The sequence below is a fragment of the Oncorhynchus kisutch genome, linkage group LG4 (assembly GCF_002021735.2).
Source record: "Oncorhynchus kisutch isolate 150728-3 linkage group LG4, Okis_V2, whole genome shotgun sequence".
Lineage (NCBI taxonomy): Eukaryota > Metazoa > Chordata > Actinopteri > Salmoniformes > Salmonidae > Oncorhynchus > Oncorhynchus kisutch.
The window spans coordinates 22033144-22049607 of record NC_034177.2 but is presented as its reverse complement, the minus strand read 5'-3'; the positions used below and the strand labels follow the sequence as shown (position 1 = coordinate 22049607).

At 41.4% G+C, this 16464-nt stretch overlaps 1 protein-coding gene across 7 annotated transcripts; it reads left to right on the top strand.

Moving 5' to 3' along the window:
* Positions 1 to 4823: 4823 nt before the first annotated feature.
* LOC109889240 (uncharacterized protein C11orf24) lies at positions 4824 to 16240 on the top strand. 7 transcript variants are annotated; one of them, XR_004209673.1, is made up of 5 exons: positions 4824 to 5015; positions 6597 to 6818; positions 10462 to 10519; positions 12114 to 12239; positions 13758 to 16240. XR_004209673.1 is itself a non-coding variant. In XM_020480527.2 (4 exons), the coding sequence occupies exons 2-4, from the start codon at positions 6692 to 6694 to the stop codon at positions 14780 to 14782; spliced, it is 1278 nt and encodes a 425-aa protein (XP_020336116.1). In that variant the 5' UTR covers positions 4833 to 5015; positions 6673 to 6691; the 3' UTR covers positions 14783 to 16240. The 7 variants fall into 7 exon arrangements, 6 of the variants coding, with proteins under 6 accessions (XP_020336116.1, XP_020336113.1, XP_020336115.1 ...); XM_020480527.2 differs by lacking the exon at positions 10462 to 10519 and having other exon boundaries at positions 4833 to 5015; positions 6673 to 6818; XM_020480524.2 differs by lacking the exon at positions 10462 to 10519 and having other exon boundaries at positions 4833 to 5015.
* Positions 16241 to 16464: the final 224 nt, after the last annotated feature.

Sequence of the window (16464 nt, the reverse complement as noted above, 5' to 3'; positions counted from 1 at the left end):
AACAAACATACAGTCAACAATACAGTAGAAAAAGTCTATATACAGTGTGTGCAAATGAGGTAGAATAAGGGAGGTAAGGCAATAAATAGGCCATGGTGGCAAAGTAGTTACAATATAGCAATTAAACACTGGAATGGTAGATGTGCAGAAGATGAATGTGCAAGTAGAGATACTGGCGTGCAAAGGAGCAAGAAATTAATTTATACAGTTTGGGGATGAGGTAGTTGGATGGGCTATGTACAGCTGCAGTGATCTGTAAGCTGCTCTGACAGCTGGTGCTTAAAGCTAGTGAGGGAGATAAGTGTTTCCAGTTTCATAGATGTTTGTAGTTCATTCCAGTCATTGGCAACAGAGAACTGGAAGGAGAGGCGGCCAAAGGAAGAATGGGCTTTGGGGGTGACCAGTGAGATATACCTGCTAGAGCACGTGGCACGGGTGGATGCTGCTATGGTGACCAGTGAGCTTGTTGTCAATGGTGGAAGAAGGTGAAGAGGACCAAGGTGCAGCGTGCTACGTGTTCATGGTAGATTTAATAAAGAAACTGAACACTAGAACAAAAAAAACAACAAAGCGGAACAAATGAAACAGTTCTGTCTGGTGCAGACACACAAAGACAGAAAACAATCACCCACAACTAAAATGGTGAAAACAGGCTACCTAAGTATGATTCTCAATCAGAGACAACGAATGACACCTGCCTCTGATTGAGAACCATACCAGGCCAAACACATAAATACTACATAGACTACCCACCCCAACTCACGCCCTGACCAAACTAACAAAGACATAATAAAGGAACTAAGGTCAGAATGTGACAGAGAAGAGATAAGGCGGAGCTTTACCTAGCAGAGACTTGTAGATTTTTATTTGATTTATTAACCTTTATTGAACCAGGTAGGCAAGTTGAGAACAAGTTCTCATTTACAATTGCGACCTGGCCAAGATAAAGCAAAGCAGTTCGACACATACAACGACACAGAGTTACACATGGAGTAAAACAAACATACAGTCAATAATACAGTATAAACAAGTCTATATACGATGTGAGCAAATGAGGTGAGATAAGGGAGGTAAAGGCAAAAAAAAGGCCATGGTGGCAAAGTAAATACAAAATAGCAAGTAAAACACTGGAATGGTAGATTTGCAGTGGAAGAAAGTGCAAAGTAGAAATAAAAATAATGGGGTGCAAAGGAGCAAAATAAATAAATTAAATACAGTAGGGAAAGAGGGTAGTTGTTTGGGCTAAATTATAGGTGGGCTATGTATAGGTGCAGTAATCTGTGAGCTGCTCTGACAGTTGGTGCTTAAAGTTAATGAGGGAGATAAGTGTTTCCAGTTTCAGAGATTTTTGTAGTTCGTTCCAGTCATTGGCAGCAGAGAACTGGAAGGAGAGTCGGCCAAAGAAAGAATTGGTTTTGGGGGTGACTAGAGAGATCTACCTGCTGGAGCGTGTGCTACAGGTGGGAGATGCTATGGTGACCAGCGAGCTGAGATAAGGGGGGACTTTACCTAGCAGGGTCTTGTAGATGACATGGAGCCAGTGGGTTTGGTGATGAGTATGAAGCAAGGGCCAGGTTGGATGGAGAGCATTTGTGAACAGCAGTTTTCAGTTCTTTCCACAGATTCTCGATTGGATTCAGGTCTGGACTTTGACTTGGCCATTCTAACACCTGGATATGTTTATTTTTGAACCATTCCATTGTAGATTTTGCTTTATGTTTTGGATCATTGTCTTGTTGGAAGACAAATCTCCGTCCCAGTCTCAGGTCTTTTGCAGACTCCATCAGGTTTTCTTCCAGAATGGTCCTGTATTTGGCTCCATCCATCTTCCCATCAATTTTAACCATCTTCCCTGTCCCTGCTGAAGAAAAGCAGGCCCAAACCATGATGCTGCCACCACCATGTTTGACAGTGGGGATGGTGTGTTCAGGGTGATGAGCGTTCAGGGTGATGAGCTGTGTTGCTTTTACGCCAAACATAACATTTTGCATTGTTGCCAAAAAGTTCAATTTTGGTTTCATCTGACCAGAGCACCTTCTTCCACATGTTTGGTGTGTCTCCCAGGTGGCTTGTGGCAAACTTTAAACGACACTTTTTATGGATATCTTTAAGAAATGGCTTTCTTCTTGCCACTCTTCCATAAAGGCCAGATTTGTGCAATATACGACTGATTGTTGTCCTATGGACAGAGTCTCCCACCTCAGCTGTAGATCTCTGCAGTTCATCCAGAGTGATCATGGGCCTCTTGGCTGCATCTCTGATCAGTTTCTCCTTGTATGAGCTGAAAGTTTAGAGGGACGGCCAGGTCTTGGTATATTTGCAGTGGTCTGATACTCCTTCCATTTCAATATTATCGCTTGCACAGTGCTCCTTGGGATGTTTAAAGCTTGGGAAATCTTTTTGTATCCAAATCCGGGCTTTAAACTTCTTCACAACAGTATATCGGACCTGCCTGGTGTGTTCCTTGTTCTTCATGATGCTCTCTGCGCTTTTAACGGACCACTGAGACTATCACAGTGCAGGTGCATTTATACGGAGACTTGATTACACACAGGTGGATTGTATTTATCATCATTAGTCATTTAGGTCAACATTGGATCATTCAGAGATCCTCACTGAACTTCTGGAGAGAGTTTGCTGCACTGAAAGTAAAGGGGCTGAATAATTTTGCACGCCCAATTTTTCAGTTTTTGATTTGTTAAAAAAGTTTGAAATATCCAATAAATGTCGTTCCACTTCATGATTGTGTCCCACTTGTTGTTGATTCTTCACAAAAAAATACAGTTTTATATCTTTATGTTTGAAGCCTGAAATGTGGCAAAAGGTCGCAAAGTTCAAGGGGGCCGAATACTTTCGCAAGGCACTGTAGATGACCTGGCCTCCACAATCACCCTACCTCAACCCAATTGAGATGGTTTGGGATGAGTTGGGCCACAGAGTGAAGGAAAAGCAGCTAACAAGTTCTCAGCATATGTGGGAACTCCTTCAAGACTGTTGGAAAAGCCTTCTAGGTGAAGTTGGTTGAGAGAAAGCCAAGCGTGTGCAAAGCTGTCATCAAGGCATAGGGTGGCTACTTAGAGGAATCTAAAATCTAAATTCTATTTAGATTTGATTAACACTTTTTTGGTTACTACATGATTCCATATGTGTTATTTCATTGTTTTGATGTCTTCACTATTATTCTACAATGTATAAAATAGTACAAATTTAGAAAAACCCTTGAATGAGTAGGTGTGTTCAAACTTTTGACTGGTACTGTATATTATAATTTTGTACTTTTTTTTGCTGAACAGGTGGGGCTCAAAACAGATGGGGCTCTGCCCCACTTTCCCTGAATGATGCGTCGCCACTGCATATTCTTGACCTTCAACAGATGCACAGCCTTTGGCAGGGGAAAAAAACTCTGCTGTGAGAGTAAAAGTCTCCCACTCAATGGTGTTCTGTTTCAAATATGTATGAATGCCACCACTGGGAAGACAGACAAACAAATTAAAGCCAAAGACAAATATGCTGTTAAAATGAACAAGAATGCAGTAAGTTCAAAGACAGATCACTGTAACTTATACCATACACGCTTACAACAATTTAATTTGAATAATTTTGAAGTACTAACTAACAATGGAATGTTACTCAATAAATTGGAAGATTGTGGGACTTTAAACGGGTGTCACAACTCTGTGGACACAAAGGATCCCATGGGGTGGTTCTTATATTTGTCCTGTTTTCAACTGCATGTGTATATCATCAAACTATTCCTATCATGTAATACTGTATGTAAAAGTAACATTGTATGTAAAGTGTATGAATAATGCATATGTTACAAAAAAGTTACTTTTGTCCTCCGAAGAGGGGGGTGGATGGACAACAAGATAAATAAAAAATAAAGAGGATGTAAGTGGGTGGTGAGTTTCACACTGTAAAGAACTTTAGGTGTCTAGAAAAGTGCCATGTAAGTTCAATGTATTATTATTAAATGTTTTGCTATCATCTATAGCTTGAAACCATGTCTTTGTACAGAGACGGAAACTGGTACAAAATATATATATTTAACCTATATTTTTGTCAGTTAAGAACAAATTGTTATTTGCAATGACAGTCTACCCCGGACAAATCCGGACGAAGCTGGGCCAATTGTGTGCCGACCTATGGGACTCCCTATTATGGCCGGATGTAATACAGCCTGGAATCAAACCAGGGACTGTAGTGACGCGGCTTGCACTGAGATGCAGTGCCTTAGACCGCAGCATCACTCGGGAGCAAATAAATAAATAGACTATACTAAGTGCCTAGGTGCCAAATAAATTCACAAAGCTGAAGTTTTCATCTTAAATCAACCCAAAAAATCTACTAATATCAAATATTTTAATTTCTGTGAAACTGTGTACGCTTTACCTGTGGATTTTGAAAATAAAATCTACACTTAAGCAGTGTCAATTTGTTTGTCTCACATGCCATTTAAAAAACTTTGTAGATATTGGAGTAAACCTTCAGTATTTTGGGTTAAGACAAGTAACTATAAGCCATGAGTAAAGGGCAACATCATGATAAGCTTGCAAGCTGAGTTTGAATAAGACATCTGATAAACACTTTGCATTTATAATGGTTGTTTTTCTTTATCTAATAAATAATCAAATCATTGACGAATCAATAGATCAAATAAATACGTCTCTCGCATGTCCCTGCAAGCCGGCCGGCATACGCGTCATCATATCTCGTCATCTGATTGGTTGTTTACTACGAACCGTAAACCGGCATACGCGTCATCACACTCCCTCATATGATTGGTCGAGTAGGCGGACCTTCTGACTTTGTGATTGTGGTAACTAGTGATGGCGACCTTTAAGTAGTTGTTTGCTTAGCCAGCTAGCTACTTCAGTTAGCTACACCTGTGTTGGAAAGTGGGATGTTTTGCTGATGTTGGTTGACATGAGATGACACGTCTTTGGTTTGTCTATAGACTGTCAACTGCTATGGTGTTTTCTAGCTACAAGAACAGAGACATAAGTTGACTGAAGGTGTGTATTGTTAGCCTCCTGCCTGGGTGAGTTTCATTTGGTGTTCAACTAACGTTAGCTAGCTATCCAGCTAGGCGGCTAGCTAGTTAGCTGGCTCCCCTACCTAGCTACTACCAAATAATATTGAAGTGGGTATTGACTGTTGAGTGTCATTTGCTACCAGAGATATGGGGTTATTTCTCTACAGTCTCTGTTTGTTACTACTAACAACTTACTTGGACCTGTGCTGTGGTGGATGGGGTAGGAACTAGCGAAGTGAAAAACGATCCTGTACTAACTGTTAGTTAACTGTCCAATTGGCTAATAAAGTAACTAGCTAGCGAACGTTAACAAACTAACGTTAGTGTGATGAACCTGCATTGCAACGCAGTGTTGGCTATTAGTTAGCGGCTAGCCAAATTACTGGGCAAGGGAGAGGTTCGTTCGAGTTCAGCTCCCTGTGTTAAAAAAATAAAGATATCTATCTCGTTGAGAGATAAAACTCTCAGGGAGAGGTCTGAAGACAGATGCTTGTATGTTTAAGAAAAAGTCATGCAGGTTTACCCTCGACGGTATATGGTTAAAACCTTAGTGCAAAATGAATGCACAATGGGTTACACATGTGTAATAAATAACTAGCCAGAAGGCTCTGGTGTTTTTCATACACATACTCTGTAAACTGGTCGTTGTCCAGTTGTGGAGTGAAGTGGAGCAAATCCATTGTTGAGCCCATCACATGATCTCCACTTTGGCATACATGTATAGTAGTGAACTGTGACAATTTGCTCAGCTCAATGCTGATTATATTTAGGGTAGAGCCAACAGGAGTTCTGAAAAAGTGTTCTTGAGTTTGCCTTTTGTAAACTTGAGCATTGTCTACAAACAGTGAGTGTCCAGAAAGAATGAACAGGACTCTGGAATTCAAAAACTGCTTTGAGGCCTACTCTGTTGAATGTATGACCTGTATACGTGTGATTATTTATTGTATCACAATTATAGTGCCTCAACATAAAACCTGTACCTGAAGGCCAGAATAGTTAACAATGGTTGGTATTGCCCTGTACAATATCAACTTTTGTGCCTCTCTGCAAGCTTAACTTGCTCTCTGGTCTTCAGGCTAGCTAGATCTTAGAACTGTAACCTCATGTATAATTTGTGTAATAGTCCATACAATTATATCTTGGACATACTATGGAAACCAATTGCGTGAGATTTTAGTTCCTCATTACCCGAGATTAATAAATTACGAAAGTCCCACCTTGCAGTTTCCGTGCAATCCTGCTAGATGGTGCTCATGAGTCAAACTTTGATTCTAAACTGCTCAGGTCCCGTTACTCAGGGCAGACGCCTACAGCAAAACATCGACTGTTTTATTTTGCTTTACGGATGTAAAAATTGACAAATAATTTTTATACAAATGTGTCTTGAATAAACTGGAATTTACATGGTTATAATATATTCCAACTGCTGCTCTATTGAAAAAATATAATGAAATGCAAGTTTTAAAAAAATAAAGTCAAGTAGGCCTATATGAATTTGTATGGGCTGATGACAACCGCAAACACCTTATTTAAGACCGTTTTCCATGCCTGTGTCCTGTAGATGTTAGAGCTGTGATGGTGGTGTGTCCCCTGCCTTCATTGTGACTCCTGTCCACCACCTCTGTCTCCCTGCCCAGTGTGTGCCACCATTTCACCATGACCCTGCATCTTCTCCTGGTCCTGGGGCTCTTTTTGCTGCCTTGTCTGTCATCCCATGTTATCAGCGAGTCCTGTGTTATAGCCAGCCTGAAAATGACAAATCAAACCCAATGCTTGGAAGTATGTAAGTTTGAGTCAGCCTATAAATCAGGTGATACTGCCATATTGCAGTGGGTTGTCCCACTGAAAACGCACCTACAACTCAAACAATTGATTTGACTGTAAACATATAAAATAACTTGTTGTTCAATGTAGCCTACATACACCCTGTTCACAGAAGTTAATTAGGTAATTTTTGTTACGTTGTCGTAATACTTGTGTAAATGGTATTTGCTCATAAGGTGTCTAAACTCATTTAGAAGATAAGCTATGCTGTATGCTACCTAGAGTTGCATCCAAATATATTGGCACCCATGCAGTTTTCATAAATGATTCCCCATTTATTTTAAAATAGACAAAACATTTTTTAAATATACCTTGTTATTGGATTTTCAGCATTGCGCAACCAATTTTATATGTGTAAACGTAAGTTTACAATTGTAATTTAGAAAATAACGACAAATGGCATGGAAAATATTATTGGCACCCCCGGAGCTAGTACTTGGTTGCATAGCCTTTGGCTAAGAACTGCCAACAAATTATTTTTGTAGCCATCAATGGACCTGGCGGGTATCCTGGAAGGATATTGACCTCATTCCATCAGAAAAGGATGCCTGGTTATTCTTTAAAAGTGCATTCCTCACCATCTTTAATAAGCAGGTCCCATTAAAAAAATTTGGAACCAGGAACAGATATAACCCTTGCTTCACCCCAGACTTGACTGCCCTTGACCAGTGCAAAAACTTCCTGTGGCGTACTGCGTTAGCCTCCGCGATATGCAACTTAGGAACCAATATAGACAGGCAGTTAGGAAAGCAAAGGCTTGCTTTTTCAAGCAGAAATTTGCCTCCTGTAGCACAAACTCCAAAAAGTTCCAGAACACTAATGTCCGTGGAGAATAACAGCACCTCCTCCCAGCTGCCCACTGCACTGAGGCTAGGAAACACTGTCACCACTGATAAATCCATGATAATTGAATGTCAATAAGCACTTTTCTACGGCTGGCCATGCTTTCCACCTGGCTACCACTAACCCGGTCAACAGCCCTGCACCCCCCCACAGCAACTTGCCCTAGCCTCCCCCATTTCTACATCACCCAAATCCAGATCGCTGATGTTCTGAAAGAGCTGCAAAATCTGGACCCCTACAAATCAGCGGGCTAGACAACCTGGACCCTCTTTCTAAAATTATTCGCCGAAATTGTTGCAGCCCCAATTACTAGCCTGATCAACCTCTCTTTTGTATCGTCTGAGATTCCCAAAGATTGGAAAGCTGCGGCGGTCATTCCCCTCTTCAAAGGGGGAGACACTAGACCCAAACTGCTACAGACCTATATCTATCCTACCCTGCCTTTTCTAAGGTATTTGAAAGCCAAGTGAACAAACAGATCAGCGAACATTTCGAATCCCACCGTACCTTCTCCGCTATGCAATCTTGTTTCCGAGTGATCATGGGTGCACCTCAGCCACGCTCAAGGTCCTAAACGATATCATAACCGCCATCGATAAAAGCCAATACTGTGCAGCTGTATTCATTGATCTGGCCAAGGCTTTTGACTCTGTCAATCACCACATTCTTATCGGCAGACTCATCAGCCTTGGTTTCTCAAATGACTGCCTCACCTACCTCTGGCAGCCTATGGGGGTGCCACAGGGTTCAATTCTCGGGTTGACTCTCTTCTCTGCACACATCAATGATGTCGCTCTTGCTGCTGGTGATTCTTTAAACCACCTCTACGCAGGCAACACCATTCTGTATAGTTCTGGCCTTTCTTTGGACACTGTGTAACCTCCAGACTACCATACAACTTCTTCCATGGGCCTCCAGCTGCTCTTAAATTCTAGCAAAATGAAATGCATGCTCTTCAACCGATCGCTGCCCACACCTGCTCGCCCGTCCAGCATCACTACTCTGGACGCTTCTGAATATGTGGACGCTTTTAGAATATGTGAAAATACATAGGTGTCTGGTTAGACTAAACTCTCCTTCCAGACTCACATTAAGCATCTCCAATCCAAAATTAAATCTAGAATTGGCTTCCTATTTCACAACAAAGCAACCTTCACTCATGCTGCCAAACATACCCTCGTTAAACTGACTATCCTACCGATCCTTGACTTCGGCGATTGTCATTTACAAAATAGCCTCCAACACTCTACTCAGCAATTTGGATGCAAATTGGATCACAGTGCCATCCGGTTTGTCACCAAAGCCTCATACTACCCACCACTGCGACCTGAATGCTCTTGCTGGCTGGCCCTCGCTTCATATTTGTTGCCAAACCCATTGACTCCAGGTCATCTACAAGTCTTTGCTAGGTAAAGCCACGCCTTATCTCAGCTCACTGGTCACCATAGCAGCACCCACCCGTAGCACGCGCTCCAGCAGGTATATTTTACTGGTCACCCCCTAGCCAATTCCTACTTTGGCCGCCTTTCCTTCAGGTTCTCTGCTGCCAATGACTGGAACGAACTGCAAAAATCACTGAAGCTGGAGAGTCCTATCTCTCTTACTAGCTTTAAGCACCAGCTGTCAGAGCAGCTCACAGATCACTGCTCCTGTACATAGCCCAACGACCTCATCCCCATACTGTTATTTATTTATTTTTCTCCTTTGCACCCCAGTATCTCTACTTGCACACTCATCTTCTGCACATCTGTCACTCCAGTGTTTCATTGCTATATTGTAATTATTTTGCCACTGTGGCCTATTTATTGCCTTACCTCCCTTATCCTACCTCATTTACACACACGGTATATAGACTTTTTCTACTGTGTTATTGACTGTTTGTTTATTCCATGTGTAACTCTGTGTCGCTTTATCTTGGCCAGGTCGCAGTTGTAAAAATAATAATAATAATTGCTGCGTCATTGCGCAAAATGGTACCCAGCATCATTTGGATATGTGTACAACTAAAGTTAAACATTCACCTTATACTACCAATTCTGTCAAGCCGTGTGCGTATACAGTTTGATGCATACTTTCGATAAATCCGACTTATGTACAACACAGAACGTACTGCAAATGCCTCTGCAACACTAATGCAGCGGCCCATTGGAAATGAATGTACTTCTGATGTACCAAAATTACTGTCGGTGTGATCAAGGCATAAATTCAGGAACAACTGAAAAGTGTGAGTCTTACAAAGTTAGAATGTGAAAACTATTTCTATGTCTGATCTCAGAATCAAATAGTCTTCGCAAAAATAACATGGTCACTGTGGTAGAGCGTTTTTTGCGATGGGCGATTTTTCTGCATTTATCAAAAGTCCCGTCAAGTAGCCTGATTTCAAATGTGTCCGTGTAAACAGGATTATTAGGGATTATAATACATTTGTGCCAGTAATCTTGTCCATGCCATTTGCCTTTATTCTCTCAATTTAAACTTAAGGTTACTAAAATAACATTTGTTTGAAAATCCATTTAAAAAAACTTATTCTAGAAGAAATAAGGATTTGTTTAATCAAAGTGCAGGGTGACAATGTATTTGGCAGCAACTGTACCTCCCTCTACCTCTAAAAGTTTACCTCTTGGATGATGTAGGAACACAACTGATATGGGAATAGTCTGTGGAATATCGTCTTTGTTAAAAGCATATATATATATTTTTTTTTTCAAATCACATCTCTGCTAAAGGACATATAATTTCAAAGAAGCCATGTGTTTCAGATTTAAGATGAAAGGGATGCTTAGGCCTTGCTGTGTTTATGAGCCTGGCCCTGCTTTGGTGAGTCTTTGTCATGACATGTTCTTTAATTAAATCTTACAATACTTTTGCCGCACACGCTGCACCACCTGAAAGGTCGGATGCATGCAGCAAGTACATGCATGTACCCGAGGCAGTATTTATCGGGAGGAGTTAGTTGTAAATGGCCCAGCCCTCTTCCAGTTCCACCACATGATTCACTCGAAACAAGCGACAGCTTTTCTGAGAGGCATACGATGCAATGTGGGTTGAGAGTAGTAGGGCATGAAAACAAGGTTGGTATTACCATCTGGAAGCATGTAATGTGTGGTATGACAAAGCACTATAAATACATAATCATTCAGCATTCCAGCTTAGAGACCTGTATGTTTGGTAAATGTCAAGCCCCTAGCATAGGGTGACCCCTAGTAATATAAGAGGGAGGGGAGAGAGGGGCCCTCTGCAACTTTGATTTTCAAACCCGCTGACCCTGCTTTCCCCAACTCACAACCCTCCACTCTTTCCCCGTCCGATTTGGAACAGCTGCAGAATAATTTAAAACGCAAAGTGTCTGGCCTTCCAATTAGTTTGCCGTCACTGACCAGGAATGGCTCTCTAGGCCATTTCACCTGAAGTTTTTAACCACAAAGGACTTTTGATGCCTCAGTGCCTAGCAGCAGCTCCAAAATAAGGCCGGGGAGGAGTGTGACATGAGGTCTCACAACTAGCTCTGCTATCTCTCACACTGACTCCCTAACGGGCTAGCTCCTCTCCTTCGGTCCAGGCCCAGGCTGCCTCTGGTCTGAAGATTTCCCCCACCTGTTGTCCTCATCAGTAGGTCTGCTCTGCAGTGGGAGAAGAGACACCAGGCAGGCACTGCTGGATCCTGAGATGTTCTGGAGCTACCTCTTCAGTCACACACACAGTTTGGCAGGGATCAAAGGAGGCGTAAACAGGCCTGTTTTTCTCCCATCTGTTTCTGTAATGGATCCCAGGTCTCCTGAAAAAGCCCTGACAGTGGTTGCTGATAGGAATGAAATAAAATAAGAGTTGCACAAAAAAATAGAGTAAAAACAACCATAGTGCTTTTTTTTTTTATAAGGATGGTAAATGTTTGGATAAGTTGTTGACCAGATATATTTTTGTAAATAAATATAATTTAACCTTTTATTTAACTAGGCAAGTCCGTTAAGAACAAATTCTTATTTACAATGACGGCCTACACTGGCCAAACCCGGACGACGCTAGGCCAATTGTGCCGCCGTTTGGGACTCCCAATCACAGCCGGTTGTGATACAGCCTGGAAAAGAGCCAGGGTGTCTGTAGTGACACCTCAAGCACTGATATGGCTGTGCCACTCTGGAGCCCAAAGGTGATGAGGTAACATTGATGTTGCCTGCATAACAAATGCTTTTGGTTCATGCTGTTGTTCAGTCTGAATTGATTTGATTCATGGCAGGAAAATTTACTGAATTCATTTGAGATGTACAGATTGTCATGGTGCCAGGAATCTTGCTCACAATGAAGCATAAAGGGGTACAATTTCTTTTGAGCAATTACTTATTTGGCGATGGTTTAATATAAGATTTTGGCTGCATGCAAGAGTTTCTTTTAATTTGTTGTGTTCATTCCACAGGCTTACTGTATATGACCTGTGATCATTCTGTCTTTTGGAAAGAGAACTACACATGCTTTTTCTTGAAGTGTCCCAATGGCACTAACTGCAATGATATCTCCGTCAATGACCTGATAAGGATACAAGGTATACAAATGCTGCGATATTTAAACACATGCACATGTGTACTCATTCTGAACATTACTAACAATATAACTTATTACCGTCAATATAAATATTATTACACTGAACAAAAATATAAATGCAACATGTAAAGTGCTGGATTCATGAGCTGAAATAAAAGATCCCAGAAATGTTCCATATGCACATTTCATTCCTGTTAGTGAGCATTTCTCCTTTACCAAGATAATCCATCAACCTGACAGGTATAGCATATCAAGAAGCTGATTAAACGGCATTATCATTACACAGGTGCACCTTGTGCTGGGGACAATAAAAGGCCACTCTAAAATGTGCAGTTTTGTCACACAACACACTGCCACAGATGTCTCAGGTTTTGAGGGAGTGTGCAATTGGCATGCTGACTGCAGGAATGTCCACCAGAGCTGTTGCCAGAGAACTGAATGTTAATTTCTCTACCATAAATCGTTTGAGATTTTGGCAGTATGTCCAACCGGCCTAACAACCACAGACCAAGTGTAACCATGCCAGCCCAGGACCTCCATCTGGATTCTTCACCTGCGGTATCGTCTGAGACAGCCACCCAGACAACTGATGAAACTGGGTTTGTACAACCAAAGAATTTCTGCACTAACTGTCAAAAACCGTATCGGGTAAGCTCATCTGCGTGCTCGTCGTCCTCACCAGGGTCTTGACCTGATTGCATTTCGGAATCGTAAACGACTTCAGTGGGCAAATGCTCCGCTTCGATGGCCACTGGCATGCTGGAGAAGTGTGCTCTTTACGGATGATTTCCGGTTTCAACTGTACCAGGCAAGCATTTATCTGATTTTATTTATTTTTCTGCATTTTAGTGATGGCAATTTGTTTGCACAGAGATACCGTGAATGAGCTACTGAGACCTATTGTCGTGCCATTCATCCGCCGCCATAACCTCATGTTTCAGCATGATAGTGCACGGCCCCATGTTGCAATGATCTGTACACAATTCCTGGAAGCTGAAAATGTCCCAGTTCTTCCATGGCCTGCATACTCACCAGACATGTCACCCATTGAGCATGTTTGGGATGTTCTAGATCGACGTGTAAGACAGTGTTCCAGTTCACGCCAATATCCAGCAACTTAACACAGCCATTGAGGAGGAGTGGGATAACATTCCACAGGCCACAATCAACAGCCTGATCATCTCTATGCCCATGAGGCAAATGATGGTCACACCAGATGCTGACTTTAAAAAATAAAAAATGTAAGGTCTCTGTGACCAACAGATGCATATCTCTATTCCCAGTTATGTGAAATCCATAGATTATGGCCTATATGAATTTATTTCAATTGACTGATTTCCTTTTATGAACTAACACTGTAAAATCTTAGAAATTGTTGCGTGTTATTTTTGTTCAGTGTAATTGATAAATCTAACGTTCTTTTGGTTTGTAAATTAACAATCTATTTTGTGATTTGTAATGCTTATCATGTTATGCATTTACATTTGTCAGACTTTAAAATCAGTTTTTTCCCCCCCAGATAAAAACATCAGGGATCTTAAGTGTGACGCTGGACCTACCACTGAGTCTTCAAGTTCTAGTTCCATAACTTCATCAGAAATCTATCAAAACCCCACTGCTCCTGAATTGACAGCCAGCAATAATGCCAATCAAATTACAGACACCTCTGCCCTCAATGAGACTGACTCTACCTTGCATTTTCGTGAGGATAATGGGCAGGCCCCCATCTCCACTGCATTTACTACCATTACTGCAACACCCATGACAGCCGCTGAGAATGACACCTTCATTCCAAGTAAGACTGTTAGCAATGCCTCCAGAGGAACTACAGTACCTGACATACCCCATAAGTCAACAGTCCAAACCTCTGAGACAACCACTTCAGTAAAGCAGGAACCCAGAACTACAACGGCTCCCTCAGCCCTGACCCCTCCACCAGCCAATCCACAGATGACGACAACAGCATTATCAACAACAAATACCACTGCTATCACCACTGTAGTACCAGTAGCAATGCTGTTAACTACCACCACCACAACACACCCAACAACAAAACCACCACCACCAACAACTACCACCACAACAGCAATACCACCACCAACAACTACCACCACAACAGCAATACCACCACCAACAACTACCACCACAACAATACCACTAACAACTATTCCAAACATAACCACCCCTACCACCATAGACTCATCTACAGTTGTGGAGAGGAATCCATCACCAACCATTCTGGCGGTCCCCAGCTCTCAAGCTACCTCCAGAAATGCCATAGTCCCTTCGACCTTCACTGTTGAGGTCAGCACAAAAAGGCTTGGAAGTACCAACAGAGCCATTATAGACGTTGTTGCCGGGGGGCCTCTGACACGCCAGTTGGTGGACACAAGTATCCTATTGGCTGTCCTGTTGTTTGGCCTCGTCTTCTTCCTGGTTATGGTTGTCCTCTTCCTCACACAAGCCTATGAGAGCTACAGGACGAAAGACTACACCCAGGTGGACTATCTCATCAATGGAATGTATTCTGATTCAGGGGTTTGAAAGTGACAGTTGAGTGTTTATTTTTCTAATTTCTTTATTGGAACAGGATTAATAACTTGTGAGTTAACAGATTGCCAATTTTGCACCAGCCTTTGCTGTAGTATTGTATAATTCTTCTGTCTTAATGGTACTCATGCCAATTTCATAGATTTTCTTTCTTCAGCTACTGTATGTATAAATTGCTTCAGGCCTGTTGTGGTTTTATTCAGTCCTTAACCTCTTACGAAGGGCCAACAAATGCACCTCTTGGTCATCAGGCCAAGGGCCTGTCCTATATTTCTATGTCTTACATTTCTACACAAATGCTTCCAGCCCCAACCCATAGGACAAGAGACATATATATGGTTAAGTACGTTTTTTGAATGTCATTTGGATTGTTGTGGGAGAGAGGGTGAAAAGGTTTATATGTCCGGTGTTTATTATTTTGTTTGTATCCGTTGTGTATGTATGTCATTTTTCATGCCTTTTTTTCTTTGTTCATGACTAGCATATTTCCTTTGTTTACCATTCCTCTCCTTGGATTAAGATTGAATGCCAAATTGATCACTGAAGCACATTAACGTTGAAGCCAAGGGAATTGTCTAGCCATTTATGAAGGAGGAGGAACAGTTTGTATGATGACCAAAAGAGACTTTCCAAGGCAGAGGAACTTCTGTCAAGGGTGGAAATGGGTATGGGCCTGTTATGTGCCAATTTTAAGTCTTACTAATGCACTGTTAAATTATGGTATTTGCAGTAAAGGGAAAAAAAGTAAGAATAAAATACATTTTCCTTTCATATTTCACAAAAGAAAGTTTGATAAAATGGCAGTAGGGGTAAATCAGCACTTTAGCAATATGCATTAGTAGGCTGCTAGTCTTTCAACTGTTAGACTTAAGATTTCTGCAGGCCTGTGAACAGTATATGCTGTGTTTCCCAGGCAGGGAGAAATATTGATGTTTACTACAAGGGCATATCAATCAGTCTGGGTGTACTCAAGGTGGTGCACATAAATATCCCACATCTGTAGCCCAGTAATTACTTCCTGGGAATGTGATGCACATGTAATGTCTGAGAAGGTTTGAAGGTGTGGACTAGGAATTAATTGACAGAAGAAAATAATGAGAGCAGGGAGGTGGTCCGACACCTTAACGATGCACTCACCAGTGATGCATTTATTTTTTGGGGGAAAACAAACTAAAAGGGAAAACAACATGGATTCCAATTGTAACATTTAGGAGAAAACAACTTTTGGTACCTCGAGGCAGTTTTTAAATGGTGTTTCTCAGCTGCATTTCTGCTTAGCTCTCTTCATTCCAGTGCTTTCTAAAATGTCCTTGTTCAGACATCTATTACCTTGGACTTTATCCCTGTTCCACACACAGTTCTCTTGGGAACTTCCTGGTCCACACATGCTCTAGTTTCCCATTTCCTGGAATAGTTAGCAATAAAATAACCTTTTTGACCCTTGCCAAAGAATATTGCATTTAGTTTTTTTTTTTAACTAACAATTGATTGCTACAGTATTTGTCATTGATAATTTATCACCCCTCTGCAATTCCCCAATATATTGCTTCCAAGACCTGATATTCATATATATATTTTTTTTACTTCAATATTCTGTATTTGCTCTGGTTGTGTGTTTTGCTCCCATTATTGAGCTCTAACTGTCAGATCAGAGACAGCAGGAAATCACAGCCTCC